At 31.6% G+C, this 19674-nt stretch overlaps 1 protein-coding gene and 1 pseudogene across 2 annotated transcripts; one reads left to right on the forward strand and one right to left on the reverse strand.

Annotated features, from left to right (window-relative positions):
* The first annotated feature begins 2442 nt into the window (after positions 1-2442).
* LOC129873123 (uncharacterized) lies at positions 2443-12904 on the forward strand. Of its 2 annotated transcripts, none has more exons than XM_055948145.1 (14): positions 2443-2590; positions 2800-3048; positions 3155-3221; positions 3322-3432; positions 4382-4577; positions 6465-6550; positions 6741-6936; positions 7136-7247; positions 8234-8361; positions 8488-8694; positions 8813-8922; positions 9530-9659; positions 10779-10928; positions 12489-12904. In XM_055948145.1, exons 2-14 carry the CDS (start codon positions 2955-2957, stop codon positions 12708-12710), a joined length of 1809 nt encoding a protein of 602 aa, XP_055804120.1. In that variant the 5' UTR covers positions 2443-2590; positions 2800-2954; the 3' UTR covers positions 12711-12904. The 2 variants fall into 2 exon arrangements, with proteins under 2 accessions (XP_055804120.1, XP_055804121.1); XM_055948146.1 differs by lacking the exon at positions 2443-2590 and adding an exon at positions 2627-2643.
* A 5461-nt stretch (positions 12905-18365) lies between these two features.
* Positions 18366-19343, reverse strand: LOC129872537 (probable polyol transporter 6; annotated as a pseudogene).
* Positions 19344-19674: the final 331 nt, after the last annotated feature.

Genomic DNA, 19674 nt, shown 5'->3' on the forward strand with positions numbered 1-19674 from the left:
AATGTATTTGTATTTGTAGTGTATTCATGTGTTTGAGTGTATTTATTTCACTGTTGTTGTATCAAATGTATTTGTTTGTATCTGATATTGATTACACATTTGTATTAATGTATCAAAATGTATATATTCCTTGTTATTCATTTTGTAGCAATGTCTTGTGTATAATGCAACTTGTTATACATTTGTATCAATGTATTCAAGACTATTAGGTCCTTGTTTTACATCTATATCATGTATTTGAATGTATTTTTCTTCACTATTATATATTTGTATCAATGTATTTGAGTATTTCTATAGTGTATTCATCAACAAAATATATTTATATCAATGTTGTACCAATATATTCAAATTAAGAAAAATCTAACAATAAAAAAAATTATGCATCAATGTCGTACAAGTAAGAGTTGGTGATGCAACAAAATTAATGAAGAAGAAAATATTTTGTAGTGCTATTTCTTTATTTATTCTGGAAAAAATATTGTGAGATTTTATAGTTCCATTGATTATGGAAAATTGAGCTATTATGCTAAATGTCCTTATTATATTGCTGCATAATTTATGCACCGCTAATGGGAAGTTTAGAGTTTTAGGGACGTAAATATAGGGCTGTCCGTTACACTAACAAATTTACCTTATTTAGTGCATTATAATTATAATTGTATTAATGTAAAAATTAAAATAAAATAAAATTTATACATACATACATACATCTATTATAGATAGAAAATGTAGTTATTTTTAGTAAATAACATATTTATACCTATTAACATTTAATAACCCTATAATTATAGCTATTTATGTAAGTTTCTCTAAATTTTATATAGATATATGGAAGATTTAGTTTGTCTTTTGTAATTGCAAATGATCTTTTCTATCTAAAGATTTTTAGAAGTTTTTTTTTTTAATAATTGCGCGAAATGCGAACAAGTTTATTAGTACATTTATAACACTTAATATATATATATAAATTTGATAAAAAAGTAATTATTGTTAAAAAAAATTAGACCATTAATGGAAAACATTTTTTAAAAAAATGTTTTTTAGAAGTTCGTCAAAAAAGATAGTAATAATTTTTTTCAGGGGTCGTTTGGTGTAAAAGAGAACACTAAATAGTTCTAGGATTAAATTATGGTGCTACTTATTTTGTTGTTTGATTGGTAAATCCGATATAACTTATCCCGAAATTAACAATTAGCATCAGGATAAATTATACATCCCCCTGGGTGGTATAGTAATTTCATGATAACTTATCCCGAGATAAAATAGAAAAAATGACAAATATATCCATTTAAACCCTTTGTATATATCACTTTTCACATTCATGTATATTCATTTTATTTTTAATACCATGTATAATAACATTCACAACCTTCACTACTTCTTATTTTTATGACAATTCTTCATATTAAAAAATTGCACTATATAAATATAATTTTTATTTATTGATATATTTGACGAATTCTTATATTTATTTATATTTTGATTTCTCTACTACTAATTACATATATTTAATTATATATATTTTTAGTCATTTTATAAGCTTTTATTTTATATATCAATTAAAATGAAAACTTTAATATTTAAGAGTGATATGTGCTTAAATGAAGTGATATAAATAATAAATCTTCTCTTTTACTTTAACAAATTTAAGATGGAAGTTCTATTTTTTAAGTTAAGAAAGATGGAAGTTTTATTTTTAAGAACGAATAACTAAAACTTGCAAAAAAATAGAAAAAAACTAAATATAGTGAAGGGTATTTTTGTAAACAAATTATTTATTTTTAAAATTTATGCAATGCATATTATTTTGAATACTACAAATCAAATAGTCAATAAGAAATAAGCTCAACATAAGTTATCTCATCATTACTAATTTTATTATAACTTGTATTCAAACCAAACAACCCTCACCCTTTGTTTGGATGGTTGTTACCCGTGTATAACATTGTATATTTGTATTGTAAGTTTAAATATAATGTTTTTTTATTGTTACTTAAATTATGTTGTATGGTATCGTTTAAATCTATCATTAGGTAACGACGAACCGATCCATTTTGTATAACAATCAATTTGGTGTGATCGCTTCATTACCTAGATATTTTCTTCTCATTTTGTCTTTATTTATTATTTAATAATTATATATTATCAATTACTCTATTTTTTTCATAGTAGTTCTACCCATACTTTATAATTTTTCATAAATTTATCATTCAAATTATGGATATGTAACATTATGTAATATTAGAGAAGGATACAATTTATTTACATATTATATTTATTAAAATAATACATTATAATACAATACAATATAACATAATACAATATATTAGGAAACAATAAATAACAACCATCCAAACAAAGTGTGAGAGTGTAGCTAGTTTTATTTAACGCCATTGTCTATGGTCGTCTTCTTTGTTCTTCCGTCTGTGCACAAAAAGGGCGAGAATCAAAGATCCAAATAAACCCAATTATTTATTGGGCTTATAAGCACAAAATAACTTTAACTTTTGATTGCAAAAAAAAGAAGAAGCGGAAAACAGATTACAAGCTGCTTATAAAGCTAATGCCTTTATACTCAAACATTACGCAGGTACTTTGTCGAATCTATTTTCACAAATTCATTCTGCCATTGCAGAGATTATAGTTAGGGTTTTCTTAAATCTTTCAATTTGATTCATAAATACAGATCTGAAAACTTTGACTACCTGATTGCTTCATATCTGAATGTATTTGAGCCATTTTACAAACAATGCTTATTGTTATTGTTAGTTTCATTTCGCACGGATTTGTTGTTTTTAGGTTGTGTCCCAAGGAGAGCATGGAAGAATAAGTCGAATGAGAGAGTGAAACTAGTTGTATTAAGGGATACAATGATGATTAAATAGTTAAAAGTAAGCATCTCGTTAGTCGCCCCCAAAAATTATATCAGAAAACGCTCTGCTTTAAGCTCAACAATGGGAAAGCAGAAGGAAACTTCCGCCATGGAAATTGAGGATCAGAGTTCTATTCCTTCTGATCAGATCAACAACTCTAAGTTCTCCGTCAATGGTACTCTCTCTCTCTCTCTCCCTCCCCAAAGGATTATCTGCTGGTTCCTTTCTCCAATTGCATTGAAAATTGTGGAGATTTCACTGAATTTAGGTGCATTTTGTAGTGTTACAGCTTTTAAAATCTGCTCAAATGCAGCATGGATTGCGATTCGGTGATTATGCTCGTTACAGGTGCTATTCTGTCACACCCATGTTCCTCAAAACAATGAATAAGTGATTTAGGTTTTGAGTGATTTTGGTGTAAAAGGTTTAAGACAATTGGAATTTGCAGGAGATATTGTACTGCTCGATTAAGGAGATTATATAAATCCCTCAAGTTCACTCACGGACGTGTGAAGTACACTAAGCGTCAAATTTCAGTAACTACGGTTACTGAAGTGAGGTGCGTGTATTTGTAGTTTGTTTGTCATGTTTTGTAATGCTAGTGTTAGTTTGGTTTACTATTCAAGTGATGGATTTGTTGAAAATTTTGGGTTCTCTTTTTGATTCTTCGAAGTAAGGGACCCCTAGAATGCCATAACATATAGAAATATGTTTTGAAGATTGTATTTACTTATTACAAAAACAAAATTTATCCATCATTCTCAAACTAATTAGGGTCAATTATATGAATCATCTGCATTTTGTTCGGTCCAAAATTTCACTCTTTTCTTTTTTAGATAGCAGTGATGTCTAGGTTAGCTTGCACATCACTCAACTATTTCACCATACTTGCTAACTCCCACTAGTAGAGTTATTTGGTAACTTTATCCACCCCAGTTTAGGCAATTGAAAAGTAATCACCTAGTGTTTCTCTATTGAGATTCCAATCCCAGTCTCACATGATTTTCATCCCTCTTCATTGACCTCTAGACTGAACTTGTTACTGCAATGATATATGTCTAACCATACTAAAAACAAGATCAGTTGAAAATTCACGCAGGCGTTGCCTATTGAAGGTTTGTCAGAGAAGGGAAAAAGAGAGCGGGTAGAAGAGTTTCTGCTGTATTGGGTTATTTTATTCAACAATTGTATGTTTGCAAGTCTAAAGTTCTAATTTCTGTCTTTGTTTGATGTTGATGAAGCTATCATGGCGCCTTTTTTGGAGCGTTTAGGTGCAATTTCTTGAGTTACTTTCTAAAAATTTGACATGTTAATGATCTAGTTCCTTGAAGAAGTATAAAGAGAGAAGTGTTATACTTCTTTTTGTAGTGTGATCTATACTTTTTGCGGAGATTGGATTCTATTGAGTTATGAACAATCACACTCTGCCTAATATGAGTCATATTTTCTTTGTTATCTCCTGAATGTACAAACTTGACTAACAATGTCAATGATTTACACTTTTGTAGGTTTCTTCACTTGGTTCTCTATACAGCTGAGAGAGCTTGGAGTCATGCTATGGAAAAGAAAACATTGCCTGATGGACCAAATGCACGCCAAAGAAGTTATCTCATTGGTCGGTTGAGAAAGGCGGTTAAATGGGCTAGTCTTTTCCAGGAATTATGTTCCATCAAGGGAGATTCGAGAACATCTTTAGAAGCAGAGGTATTCTTCTTGTGTCATGATTCTCATATACATGGAATTATGCTTGTTCATGAGAACATTTGATTTTAGTCATTAGTTCAAACCTTTGGTCATCCGACCCCTGAGGTGCTGCCTGAGTTGTTGATCTTCTCAAAATGCTTTTTCCTTGCTATATTCAAAGTCTTTTTGTTCATTTTATTTTATCTAGGTACAAGTGGATAATCTTTCTGAAGTACATAACGTCAGGGAAATGAAACTCCATGTAGTGGTGGAAGGAAAGCCATTAGGTCCTTTAGAATAACTGTGTTACAGATTTTGGTGGATAAGCTTGATTCACATATTAATATCTTATGCCTTAAAGTTATACTAAAAGGAAACAGATGCTTCTGTGACTAATTTCTCTATTTACCTTTCAAACTTTGCTTTTGTCAGTGCTAAAACTGGATTTGTTTCACTCGCAAGGGTGGCCGAGTTGGTTGAGCAGGGGATCTCCCAAATGGGGGGGGGGGGTTATCAGGTTCGACCCCCCCCTTCATGCTTTCTCGGTCTAGCTCGTCGCACCGGATTTGCCTATTGCGGTTTACCTTTCCTGTTGTTATTGCCTATATGGATGTTTTGCTTCTACTTGATCAATGAATGGATCTTTTGCTTCTATTCTGTTTTATTCTTAGTTAAGTCGTCAGTGTTTTCTAAAAATTGTAGACTTTTTGAGACAATTTCTCTCCTTGTGGTTTTAGTTTTACCTTATGGTGCACCTATAAGCGGATATGACTCAAACTAATATTACTATGAAGATTCATCACAGTATAACTATTTTTTTTATGCTGATTGCACTTACCACAATTATCTTTAATTTGTTAATGGAACTGGCTTTGAAGCTTACACTGTGAAGTTGTCTTGTACTTGCTAATGACTTCATAAATTAAGTTCCTAAGTGTTAGCGTCCTTGTTTAGGTAGTAGCTTATACTCTTGGCAGCATAAAACAAACTAATCCAAGTGACTTACTTGAATAGAAAGGATAAAAGCGAAGAGGAGATTCATTTGGATGACAATTAGGGGGCCAAACTTGCTGTTGAAATTCTGAGGAAAAGAAATATACATATATTAGCTGGTGTTATGTGTAAATGCTCTAGAGAAAACTTGGTTCACTTGTACCTACATTGAGAGGTCGTTACTCAGTTGTGGTGCACGGGACAGTAGTGAATCTGTTCGACTACAGTCGTTAATGTTGGCTATGGTCAAGGATGTGATTTTCAGTTACACTCTCAGAAATTGAAAACATGTAGCTCCTTTCCTATCAATCTGGTTCTAAAAAATGGTTTCAAAGCTGGCGTTTCCACTAATCTATCTGCCCTTTTGTGTGGCTAATCACTTACCTGACCCGGTTGATCAATTTTGTTTGCTTAATGAGAGCTTAGTACAATGTAAAATCTGTTTTTTTAAGTTTATATAATTGGTAGTGCCTTTCAGCTTGCCTTTATATGTTGGTGGTAGAACAGAGAACCAAACGTAAAGAATCATATGATGTTGTTAATTCTCTACTTTTTAATGTACTGCTTTTATGTGGGAGATTTTTGTATGATTAGTAAAATTATTTACCTTGTGAAAAAAACAGAGAATCAAACTTTGCAGATCTGCAAATTTTCGACATAGGATTTTTCTTCTTTTTGGAGATTTTGCATAGACAATAGTTAATCTAATTTACTGAACACCCCAATCACTCCATTCCTTTCTAATCACATCCTTTAAGCATTGTCATTCTTTTTTTCATTGTTCTTGTGTAGGCGTGGTGTTTCATTTTGTGTTTCAATGCTTATAGCGATTCAATATAATTTTTAATTATTGAACAATTCTTCAAGAGTTTTATAATTTAGTGTGATTCAGCAATCTTGTTTCCTAATCTGCAGGCTTATGCTGCATACATGGAAGGGAGTTTATTGTTTGAAAAAGATCAAAATTGGGACGTTGCTCTAAAGTGTTTCAAAAGCGCAAGGTACCGTAGCCTTTATGGAGATGTAGACTTATCTATTGCTGACAGTATAATGGCCAGAGTGTCTAGTTTGTTTTCAAATGATATTCCATAGAGGAAGTTTTCATACTGCTCACAATATCCGCTTCTCTTATTTGAATTATACTATTGCTTCAACAAGGTCCTGAATGCTCACTGTCTCTAATTTGGATAGGGCTGTGTATGAGGAACTTGGAAAATATGGAGATCTGGAGAGCCAAGTATTGTGCCATGAGCGGGTTGAGGAACTAGAACCTAGCATCAGATATTGCTTACACAAGATTGGTGAGTCTAACTTACAAACTTCTGAACTTGTTTCCATCGGTGAAATGGAGGGGCCTGCACTGGACCTTTTCAAAGCAAAGTTGGAGGTGAGCTGCCATTTCTAAGTGTTATCTACGATTTACTTCGATAAAATAAAAGTGTGTACAGTTTATAGGCACTGTTTTTTTGTAAGATAATGCGTCCATTGTAGTCTGGGTGCTGTCTTTCTCAAGATTTTATTGAAAAATGAGTTTTGAGGATTATTTACTCCTAATTGATTTAGCACTCTTTTTTCTTTGTTTGCAGGCTGCTATGGCAGAGGCAAGATCTCAGCAGGCTGCATCTATGACAGAATTCCATTGGCTTGGAAATAGATTTCCAATTTCAAATGCAAAGACACGGGTGTCCATTCTGAAAGGTGTGTAGTTACTCTGATGCAAAAGGTAGCACTTCGAAAAATGCATCAATAGCCAACCTACTGGAGGTTCTAACATTAGTAATTTTTTTGTCTTGAGTTTGGAATTGTTCCAGTCTACAATTTTTGAACCAAATTTTTTTCTTATAATCTTGTTTCAGATTTTGGTCTACATACTTGTGTTCTTTATGCAACAAAGCATTTCTAGGGAATTCCTTGATATTTTTCACTTAGCTTTTGTATATCTGTACTCGAAGTCCTTGTAGGCTGCAGAGCACTCTCTATGACCCTTGTAAGTTGCCTTTAATGTTAAGGATGTTAACAGTTGCAGATTTGCATGCCCAGTCTCAGCGACAGTGATGATAAATATAACATAGTGTAAAATATGTAACAAGATGAGGCAAACCAAAAATTGTAAGGAGTTGTCCACTAGGAATGCTATGTTATACAATGCAACAGGCCTGTTATCTTACTAAGAATGAAGTATACAGATGCATAAATTATACCTAAAAGAATTGCATCAACGTTGTTGCTTTTGCTAACTTGAGTGGGAAATGAGAATTTTCACTGGCTTTAACTTAAGAAGTTCGTAATTTAGTTTTAAATTTCTCCTCATTTTTGCATCTCTAGTGAAATACTCCATTTGTTCCATTTTATGTGGCGTTCTTTCCTCATTAGTTTGTTCCACAAAAAATGACACCTTTCTATACTTCGAAACAATTTGACTTTAAACTTCTCATTTTACCCTTAATGACATACATTTATAACCACAAAAATATCATGGCATATATAAGACCACAAGATCTGAAATAAATTCTTTCTTAAACTTCGTTTTCAGTCAACACTAACAGATAAATTGAAATGGACAGTGTAACTTTTAATCACTTTGGATTTTGGTCAACTAATTGCATATTTGCATATCTGCCTTTAAAACATCATGTTGGTTTTAACTTTATTTCAAGCTTATATCACACACTATCATTCATCAGCCCAGGAACTGGAGAAAGATATCCATGGCTCAGCCGCTGATTCTCTTCCAGCAGAGAAGAAACTTGTGTTATATGACAAAATATTTGCAGCATATCATGAAGCCAGGAGTTGCATCCGGAATGACCTGGTGAGTGACTACTCCTAATGTTACATTATAGTAGCTGACTTTTGGAAATTTCAGGTCGATCTTGATAATGCATACATCAAATTGAAGTCCTGAATTGGTTCATCTTACTCATGGTTTTTCTTCTAGGTTACAGCTGCTAATTCAGAAAATGTGAAGGATGAGTTAAGTGGATTGGATAAAGCCGTTGGTGCAATTTTAGGGCAGCGAACTATTGAACGGAATAAGTTGCTAGTTAAAATAGCTAAAAGCAAGCTCAACAAGGTCCGTGATGATAAAAATGAAAAGGTCACAAAGCCGGAGGAGCTTGTTCGGCTGTATGATCTACTGTTACAGGTTATCGAGTGTTATTTTTTAATTACATTCTTAATCAATTTAGATCAGAATTGACAATCTGACAAGGCTCACTTATATGGCTATTAGACTGGACTGTTAACTGGTTTCACTTGTGCAGAATACTGCTGATCTTTCTGATCTAGTTAGTTCTGGTAGAGATAGAAAAATGGAAGAAGTTGCCTTAGCTGAAGAGTGCGAGTTGGAAAGTATGGTTTTCCGAGCAGAAAGGTTTGACTTTTATTACTTCATTTGATGAAATGTTTTCTTTGAGCCAATGGTCTATCGGAAACAATCTCTCTACCTCCCAAGGTAGGGGTAACGCCTGTGTATACACTATCCTCCCCACCCCACTTGTGGGACTATACCTGGGTATGTTGTTGTTGTTGTTGTGCTGTTTCTTTCATTATGTTATAGTTGAAATAAAGTTTCTGGTGAGAAGAGAAGAGTGAAAGACTATCTTCATATGGTTTTAGCATTTCTTCTACCCGTCTAAAACTAATATTATTGGTGAATTTATGAAAAGGAGATCCGGAACTTTTAGTGTCCCAGATAAGGAAGTTGTACAATTTTCATGTACAAAATGCTTAACCGATGATCAATGAAATTATGGGTCAGTGATACAGTGTAAGATTGTACTTTGCCTGTTTGGAGTAATTTTTGAAATCGTGGTTCCAGTGTCAGTATCTATTTGAACCATAATAAAATGTTCATTATTTTAGCTTCAGGATCTTACTGGGTTTATGGGGTTGCAGCTTCGTGTATCTTTTACTTGTCCTGGAATGAATATTTTCTTGTTTGAAATCTATTAAAAGCTTTCATTTCAATTTCCCTCCAGGTGCTTCTACTTAGCAAAGTCCTACAGTTCGGTGGGAAAGAGGACAGAAGCTTATGCCTTGTACTCTCGAGCTCGTTCTTTAGCTGATGCAGCTCTTATGAAACTGCAGTCCGCGACTGCTGCTGATCAGGTAAGCACTTAATCTGTCATACTACCTGCTTTTATAATTGTTCATTGATAGAGCTTCCTAGCTGTTTCTTATAGGATGTAGTATGAAGATGCCCGTGCTAAATGCCTGCCCAACTCCAAAATGTTCAAATTTGTATCTTTATGTTTTCATGATTTTTCCTGACTTTCTCAGAGCTTTTAATCTCATCTTAAGATCTTTCTTTTAACTTATAGTAATACTACAGTTTCTACAATATTAAACTTAAGGTGCCTAAATTTTTCCTTAAGGATAAAATTTGATAGAAACTTTTGCGGTTTTAAATCTAGTAATGTATTTTTATACTCTTTAATATTTACAAATCTTTTTTATATGTTACTAAAAATTAAATATAATGGATAATTCAAATTTTCTTTAGATTTTGTGAATCATTATTTAGGTATTAATATTTGGTCTTGAGAAAGTACTCAATATATAATATAGCAATCCAAATACAACAACAACGTACCCAGTCTAATCCCAAAAAATAGCAATCCAAATAATGCCTTTTATTTTCTTAATACTGAAATTTAAAAGTGATGATAAAATAGTGAAATGTTGCTCTATTATACATTTTATAAATAAAAAATACATGCTTGATTTTATATTTTTTAAATAGTTGATATTATTATTAATGAGTTAAGAATGTGCTTGAGGAAATTGGGTACATAACAAAATGTGACTAAGATCCAACGTTAAAGCTATAATATTGTTATTCTGTTCGTCTCTAAAAGAATGATAATGGCACAGCATGAACAAAGCACTGAAGCCTTTATAACAAGTAAACAATGCACAAAGTAAGACAATGACCATTTCATTTTATAGTACCAGTACTAAAAGAAAGTAAGACAAAAATGACCACAATGCCATAAAAATGGATTTTACTACTTTAAGCAGCCATGTTGACCTTCAGCTGCTAACTTTCTTTTGTATATCAGTACTAAATTCTGATGCATAATTATTGCATTCTTATATTTTCTACTTATGTCACTTCAATCAGTAAAATGAGTGAATGATATGGGTGTGAATGATTCTTCTTCTCCGTCTCTCCTTTTGTCATTGTTTTCTCTCCTTTTGTCATTGTTTTCTCTCCATCTGTATCAGGTCATGATCAAGGAACTGACAACACTGTATAACGAGAGCAGATCTAACAGCTGTGTTGAGCATGCCAAAGGAATTATGGAGGAGGAAAAGGCTCCAGAAAATCTCTCGAAAAAGATATCTAATATCTCATTGAATGGAACTGATAAGAAGGTATGATTTGGCCTTCCATGTCTGTTAATTACTTTTGCAGTCATTCCCATTAGTTAATTTCTCTTAGTATTCACCTTTTCTTTGATGTTCTTGGTGCATATGGAACCACATATTCCTGTACGAAACCAGGGAAGAAACCTATGGAGATTTTCTGTGGTGTTGAACTACTTCCAGCCAACTTCTTCTTTGACTTTTCCTGATTGGGTTTGACGACATTGAAAAAAGAAAGTTTGGATTTCTTCTGAAGAATAATTATTGTCTGCTGAAGTATGTGACTTGTGAGAGTTAAAAATTGAATTCTTGGTAATTCAAAATCTATTACCATTAGATGAGCCTCTCGCTTATCTTAGTAGAAGCATTAATAGTTTTCTCCATCTCGTGTCCTACAGAGGATACTGCATTTTGTGTGCATGATTCCTCAAATTGATAGGCATATTGTGAAATGAAACTGTAAATTCCATTGTTTTCAAGTGTTTGTGCTAAAAAGGGTTTCAACTCAATGAAATGATTTTGGTAGAATGTATTAGAAGAAATAATGCATCAAAGCAATGCATTGTGTATTAGTAGTACCTTGTTTCGTGTACTTTCTCAACCTAATTATAACTAATACTTGCATTTGTTATACACTATTGTGTATTGAGGTGTGTATTACTAATACGGGGAAATCCATGGTATTAGTAATGCAAGGGATTTTAATGTATGCATTAGCATTGTTAAAGATCCAATTGCCCCTCAAAACCTCTTTTTATACATATTTTTCACCATATTTGTGGAGGGTATTTTTGTAAATAAATGTCTTAAAAAAAATTATGCAATGCATGCTATTATTAATATGCCAAACCAAACAATGCATAAGGAATAATCTCTGCATAATTAATGCAAGTATAACTAATGATTAGTAATACACTCTATTTGTCATTATCCTTATACACCCTAACCAGCGACCCCTTAGGAATTACATGTTACCAATTTCAAAATTAAAAAAAGTTGGGGAATTTCTTCTGGTGTTATAATTCTACTTGTGTCCCCCCAAGAGTTAAACATAAACGCGTAAGAATGGTGTTTCTTCATTGATAAGGAGCCCTTCAGCATTGTGTTTGACACAAATTCCCCCTCTTCTCCCCCACCCCCCACAGTAGAAGTTTCAGTTTTACAGTTCATTTCAGGTTTTATCCATTTATTACCTTCTAGTTTTAGTTTGGTACACATAATTTTACCTTTATCAAAAAAAAGTTTGGTACACATTAGGGTAACCTGATTGTTTGAAGCACCAAAGTATGACAAATAATTCAGCCTTGATAATTTTTGATAGTCGATGTGTGCTAGAAGCTTAAAGTTTTCATGATACTTCTCTTTCATTAATTCCATGACTGTTGATTGCCTATCTGTTTTGTATTCCAAGAACTGGGTCCTTTATCATTTCCTTATTTGTTCGGGGTTGCTTTTAGGCATTTAATTTTGCATTCTTCCTTTTCTAGTTTGTCTAGTTTCTGCTTCCATTTCCCTTTGTGTTCTTCTGATCTCCCGTCATGTGTACTCCATGTTTTATACTTCTTTCAGATGGAGAAACTTCTCTTGGAAAAATTGGATACATACGAATCAGCTGTTGGTGAAGCCAACATGAAGGTTGTTCCTCGAATTGAAACTTTTCCACCTGCCTTCCAACCAGTTCCTCGTAATCCCATTGTATTGGACCTGGCTTATAACCTTATTGAGTTCCCATCACTGGACTCTCGTATGAAGAAAGATAAGAAAGGTTTCATTAGTAGGTTTTGGGGCTGAGCTTCTTTTTTAATTGGTCATTGATTTTTCAGTTGCACCATCTAGTTGAGACAATTTTGTCAAATTTTAAGCTGCGAAATTCTTCAACATGCCTTTAGAAATTTTTTCTACACCTGAGAAGTCAGAAAATTTCATTCTATATGCACTGTGTTTTTTCTGAAATTCTAATTTTGGAACAGATTTCAAAAGAATCATTAAGAGGGCCTTCATTTGGTTGCATCAAAATTCAAATGGCTTGCTTGAACAGACGGAACATATATATATATATATATATTTGAAGTGCATTGTTCTCCCAAGTTGCATCACATTGGTCCATGTTATGTACGCACTTTAAATTTGCCCTTTAAAGGGTGTGTGTGTGTGTTAAATCTATGTTTTGTTATGGGTATGTGCCATCTGAGAGTAGAACTAAACAGTCTCTAGATTGATTTTGGTTACATCAGCTCGAGTCCAGAGCTAAAAGGGCAAAATTTAGTGCAAAAATGGCAAAAAGGTAAACAAATTGAGAAAGAAACCACTCCAGTAGTGTTTCATTGTTTTCCCCTTTTCCTTGCTTGATTTTTTGAAGGTTGATGGAAGAAAATATGAATTGTGATGAGATCCAGTTAATTTGTTCCAAACCCTATCCAACAAGTATCTAGGCAAAAAATAAACTTATGTTACTCTAATTAGTTTGACTAGACACAAGCTAAGTATTTAACTTCATATACTCTATGGGACTAGATCTGTGTATTAGGACTGGAGTTTCTTGTGAATAATTTTGTTTTAAGGATTCAATTAATTAATTAGTAGTCACCATTTAACAAGTTCGTTAGTTCCTCATCATTTTCCTTTTAATTCTCTTTCCAATTAATTGATCTATCCTATTTTTCCTCATCAGGTTCGTACTACTGCACACACTTATCATAAATAATCTGAAACAATCAAATTCTTTTTCCTGAGAATAAAATATGAGTATCCATTTGTCCACTGGATAATTAATATAGTCCTCTCATAATAAGATATATTTCTTAACTTTTTTTTCCTCCTCATTTTTGCCAGTCATTGATATATTATTATTCACATTTCTTCTTTTATCAAGCTCTTTTTCCTACATGTGCCTTTGCCCCTTGGATTTCTTTCTTAATTTGTTTATCCTTTTGGTATTTTTACAACAAAATCTTGACGTTTTGTCTTCGGACACACATCAACTTTACTGAGAGAGGGGCTCATGAAGTTTACTTTATTGAAAAAGATACTTCTTTTTTCCAACCAACAAAAAACTTGGTAACAAGTGTGATAAATAAAAGCGGATTGTTCCTGCTTTAAAAAGAAAACTAAATCTACATGTATACCCTAGAATCAAATTAAAACGTTTGAAATGTGTTTGAGAATAGGGAAAAGACATAAATTCACTTCTGAGCTTGTCCTGAAAAGTCAGTTACAGGGAGTAATAAATTCATTTTTTTTAGTAGCATAGGTGTGTGATAGATCGACACAATAATTTAAACGTGTAACTGATTTTTCGAAACAAGTTCAGGGGTGAATTTATGTCCTTGCTCTAGAGGATACTACATTATTCCTCGTTCAAAAGTATCACATGACAAAATTACTAAGGGGTTCAAAATATAAAAAGTAAACAGACAAAGAAGTTCAAAAACGGTACATCATCAATTAAAATATACATAAATATTTTTTAATCATATATAAATAATGTAATATTCTGTCGAACAAAATTTGGATGGATCCTTTGACCCTACCTGACTCTGTCCTTGATTACTCCCTCGTCCAAAAGTATAACAATGACAAGAACCTTTTTCCTAGTTTCATCAGGAAACATGACATGATAAAAGAGAAGACCTTGCCGTGGTGATCAACTATCCAAGTTTGACAGTGGAAGGAAGCACAAATATTAATCATGTACTTTAGTCAAAAACTTCAAGAATTGTCAAAAATCATTTGCCAATCGAAAATATGACATTACTGTAATTCACTGTATGCTAAGAGGTGTGTTTCTTTTTTGTGTTTTTTTTTATGTAGAATAAAATTTATTAAATGAGAATTGCAATTTTAAAACATAAAATTAGGGCAAATTGGTCAAAGTTTACATCTTTTGCATTAATACTAATCATTTTAATATCAATGATACAAAACAAGTAAGTGTAATATTGTAAATTATAAGGGATACGTAATTGAGTCAAAGTGGTTAGTTATAACTTTAATTTTTAACCTAATATTATATATGTAATTAGTTTTTTTTGTATGTGTATATATATATAGAAAATAATTCGATTTTTTTGGTTTTTCAGATTTTATTTTTCTAAATCCGAAACCAAATCATAAAATCAAAAAAAAGTAAAATTTTAATTAGAAACCAAACCAAAAAATCAATCCAAATTAAAATTCAATTTAATTTGATTTGATTTTTCGATTTAATCCAAATAATGCAGAGAAAAGAACAATGACCAGTTCACAAAAAAAAACATGTTTCAAATTGATAAATATTCCTGGATTCAAGATTTTTTCCTTAATCCTCAATATTTCTTTCTCAACCAATAAGATCCTTCACCAATATTACTATTATTTTTGCCAAAATGATTAGTAGGAAATATCTGGATCTTCAATTAATTGCTTAATCAAATGTTCAGATTTCCTTTTACGTGATCAATCAAATCTTGCAAGACTATAATTACCTCAAATCACTACTTGACCGCAAATCTTGGATAAACTCATATCATCATTTAATTTTTAATCTGAGTTCATGGTACGTGGGGCCTTAGGGGTGTTAATGGTATGATTCGGATGGTTATTTTTTAAAATTTATATTATATTATTTTTTTAGGGTTATTTTCGTATAATCAAAATTAGACTTTAAAATTGTTCTATTATCTCGCTTTTTTTTCCTGATATTTGTATTGTTCGGTTAATTTTTCGTATTCTTTTAAATAAAAAAAATTATAAAGATTAGAACAAACTACCATTTATATTTGTGTATGATTTTGGCAAAATCTCTCTAGACATATTTATTGTTTAAAATGTGATGGATCAAGAAAACAAGACTAAAGATTCATCTCATTATATCATGATAGTGTAAAACAATATTAAGCAAAAACAAAAAAATATAATTCACATCACACGTGAGGAAAGAAATCAATCAAAATGAAACTCAAAAATCGAGTCTACTTAATTTAAGTGTTCAATAAAAGAAAAAGTATCTAATAACTTGTAGTTTGTTACCCAAATCTTTGGAAATACGTTGTAGTTTACTAATTATTATTCGAGAGTCGAGATGTTAGAATTAATTTACTTTCGAGCGGAGTAATATAAGAAGTTTCAATGTTAGGACTTTGAGTGTTAATTATGCATGTTGTCGCTTCCATTATCCTGGGTCTAAATAAAAAAAACAATATTTTATTATTGTAAAACTTAATAAGTAAAAATATTTTACACATATATTATTCGGTATAGCTCGATATTTTTTGATTATTATTTATAAAATAAAAAAACGTACCTAGTTATTTGGCAATCTTGGATCATAAATTTATATAAAAATCGTCGACGTTTATTAAAAAACCCTAAAAATTGATTCGGTACGATTTGATTTCAATCGATTAAGTCAATTTTTTAAAAATCACTGACACCCCCTAAGTGGGGGGTTATCTGAAACATTCAATAATTTAAATATGAATCTCACAAATAATGATAATTTTGAGAGATTTTAATCTGTTTACTCTTAAGAATTTATTACTACTTGATCGGATTTTTTCCAAAAATTATAGAGATGCGAAATTCTAGGACTAACATGCTTTCATTTTTAGCCCAAATCCGTGATCCAATAAAATTTTGATGTTTATTTTGAGTTCATTATCAAGTACTATATAAGAATATTTTTTCATAAATTCCGTCAGCAAATTAAATAAAGAAAAAATTATTTTAGGGAGATTTTTTTTAATAAATAATTACTGATTTTAGCGATATTTTTTATTTATTATTATCTATAGCAATATTATGATATATCTGCCATGTATTAAAAGTGAATTATGCAGGCAATATAAATGTATTTTAAGTGTTTTAAAATATATTATACTTGTTTGGTACGAAATTGACACAATATATTATAAGTGTATTAAAGTGTGTGATAAATATATTATCCATGAATAAAACTTGTATTATATAAGTTTTATAAATTATTCTCGCTAATATATGTATTAAAATTGTATTAAAATCGTATAATAAATGTATTATAAATGTCTAGTGGAAAAATTATTATTGCTATAAATGGTAGATACTATTTTCTTAATATAATATATTTATGTAAGTTCGCTTAAATAAATATAGTAATCTCATTCCCAAATGTGATAGTTCAATATTCTACTTAATAAATGTGTTTCCCATTAGAAAATATTATTGAACGCACGCTTAATATTACATTTAATTAAAGTCGTTTCTTCTTAACGTTTGGGAGTCATCCTCATAAGTCATAAGTAGGGGCGTTGTCAATGTGTTGGTTAGAGATTCGACTGAACTCAATAGCTTTAGTTCAATAGCTTTATTTTACTACTACATTGGAATCTATCTTGTGTGAGTTGTGCTATTCCACATATATGTAATTATGCATGCACTGATGACTGAGGTGGAAAATTAAAATTTGGTTATATATACCAAAAAAAGTATCAAAATGTAGGTAATCATGTTACCATTCAAACATGTATAGTACTTAAAAATTATATTATTATTACTCTATTATAATGCTAAAAGTCAAGGAATCATGCATAGAGAACTAATGATGGTTATAAAAGGTAAAACAACCAAATACAAAAATTCAGTTATAAAAATAGATAGAATATAGAGTTTCCTCTTTAATTTCATTCCCTCTTTTTCCTTTTTCTTTTTCGGGCAAAACTCATTACTAGAAATAGAGATTTCTATCAAATCAATAAGAAATTTGTAAGTACTATGATGGAAAACAAAATCTCACTTAAACGTTGAAAAGCTTCCTTTTTTTTTTGTGTAAAATCACTACTATTTTTTTCTCGCTGATTTAATTAAAATATTTATGGAAATAACATTTTTTAATAAGAAATTTTGATAGGAAAAATAGTAGTAAGTTGCTAAAACATTCTGTTTAGAAAGGATAAGAGTATCGACTCTCAAACCATAAACATAAAGGAAGAGAAAAACACATTATTTTACTCTTTTTAATCAAAGTGAGCGTGTGGATCTTTGAATACAGTGTGTTTGGATTCTCATAACCCAAGTGCTAAATCACATTGCTAGAGTGTTTGGATTAGGTTAAAAACTGATCAAATTAACTTCTCAACACTTCTGGTTTATTTTTGTATAGCCAAAATTCAGGTTGACATTTTCACTACTATATTTCTTTTTTATATTTAATTTGATTATGCTTTACTAGAGTCAATCGAGGGTCTACTAAAAACAACCTCCCTATCTTCACATGGTCACTTCACTTATGAATTAATTACACGGAACATGTAACTTTTATAGACTGAAAAGAGAAGTTTATTTCCAATATTATGACTTATATATTAGGAACAAAATCGGAAAATTCTTTCCTTGAAATAAGTTACACTGGTACAGAAAAACATAACTACTTCTATACTAGGCGCAATTTTTCAAGGATAGCTACACAAAAATTTAAAGCATGATAATAATTGATCAAGCCTCAACATTCTTAGAAGATCTGCCTTTAGTGAAAAGTGCTTCCATTTCTTCCAAAGATTTTCCTTTAGTCTCAGGCAAGAAAAAGTAAAAAAAGATCAAAGCCACCACTGATATCCCAGCAAACATGAAGAAAGCACCACCAGTTGTAATTGCTGATGAAATTGACAAAAAAGTCATAGAAACTGTTGCATTCATCAACCTATTAACTGCAACACCAATTCCAACTCCTAAACCCCTATACCTAAGAGGAAAAATGTCAGCAGTATATACCCAAGTAACAGGACCAAGCCCAATGTTGAAAAACATCACAAATCCATAAGTTGTAATTATGCTAAGGACCAACGCCCATATAAGTTTCCCACCAAAATGCTCTGCCAAAGTCAAGAAAATCCCAAGTCCAGTTAATGTCACAACCATACCACTTAAACTTGTCAACAATAGTTTTCTCCTACCAACTCTGTCAATTAAGATAGTGGACAACACTATGAATGTGAGTTTAGTTATTCCAACACCAACTGTGGCAAGAATTTGTGCTTATGGTCATGTACCCCTGCTTTAGCAAATATTTTGTGACTATATAATATCACTGCTTCAATTCCAGTTGCATGTTCAAAGAAATGAATTCCCACACCAGCAATTAAAATCCATCTAAGTGATTTTGTTGGTTTTAGCAACAATTCTTTCCAAATTCCTTCGCCTTGTGATTTCACTGAATCCGGAATCTTGACAATATCATCATCACAATTTTCGTCGATGCCTATAGCTTTTTTAATCTCCCTCAATCGAAATTTAGCTTCTTCAGGATCGTTTGAAACTTTGTACATTATTTCCTTGGCTTCTCCTAGACGGCCTTTCATGATCAGCCATCTAGGAGTCTGGCATTCTGAGAATGCCAATTGCCAAGAAAAGTGAAGGAATTGCTGCAATACGTGGGCCTATTAATAAAACTGCGTAACTTGGACCGTATCCCATTACAACAGATCCACCTAAGAAAATTAAGGAAAGCTATAACTATAGTGTAACGTCGGCCAATATAATCAGAGGTTTTTCCAGCAGTAAGTCAACCAATTAAATCACATAAATTTAGTATCCCTGCTAGAACTTCTGTTTTTGCATAACTTATTTTGAATTCTTTTTTCACAAAAATCATTGCTCCACTCATCACTTCGGTATCTGAATTCAAACATAAATTCTCGTTAGGCTATTTATGAAAAAGAAATTTCTTGTAATACGTAGTAACTTAATTATTCGTGTAATTAAGGAGGTTGATTGTAATAGAAGTTGAATCCGATCCCCTAATAAA

Source organism: Solanum dulcamara, chromosome 11, assembly GCF_947179165.1.
Source record: "Solanum dulcamara chromosome 11, daSolDulc1.2, whole genome shotgun sequence".
Lineage (NCBI taxonomy): Eukaryota > Viridiplantae > Streptophyta > Magnoliopsida > Solanales > Solanaceae > Solanum > Solanum dulcamara.

What these genes read in the sequence shown, in the direction of transcription:
- LOC129873123 (XM_055948145.1), top strand. Translation starts at nt 2,955, where the DNA reads ATGGGAAAGCAGAAGGAAACTTCCGCCATGGAAATTGAGGATCAGAGT. An exon ending in GAACATCTTTAGAAGCAGAG is followed by an intron (nt 4,578 to 6,464) that starts GTATTCTTCTTG and finishes CCTAATCTGCAG; the next exon opens with GCTTATGCTGCATACATGGA. An exon ending in ACGGGTGTCCATTCTGAAAG is followed by an intron (nt 7,248 to 8,233) that starts GTGTGTAGTTAC and finishes ATCATTCATCAG; the next exon opens with CCCAGGAACTGGAGAAAGAT.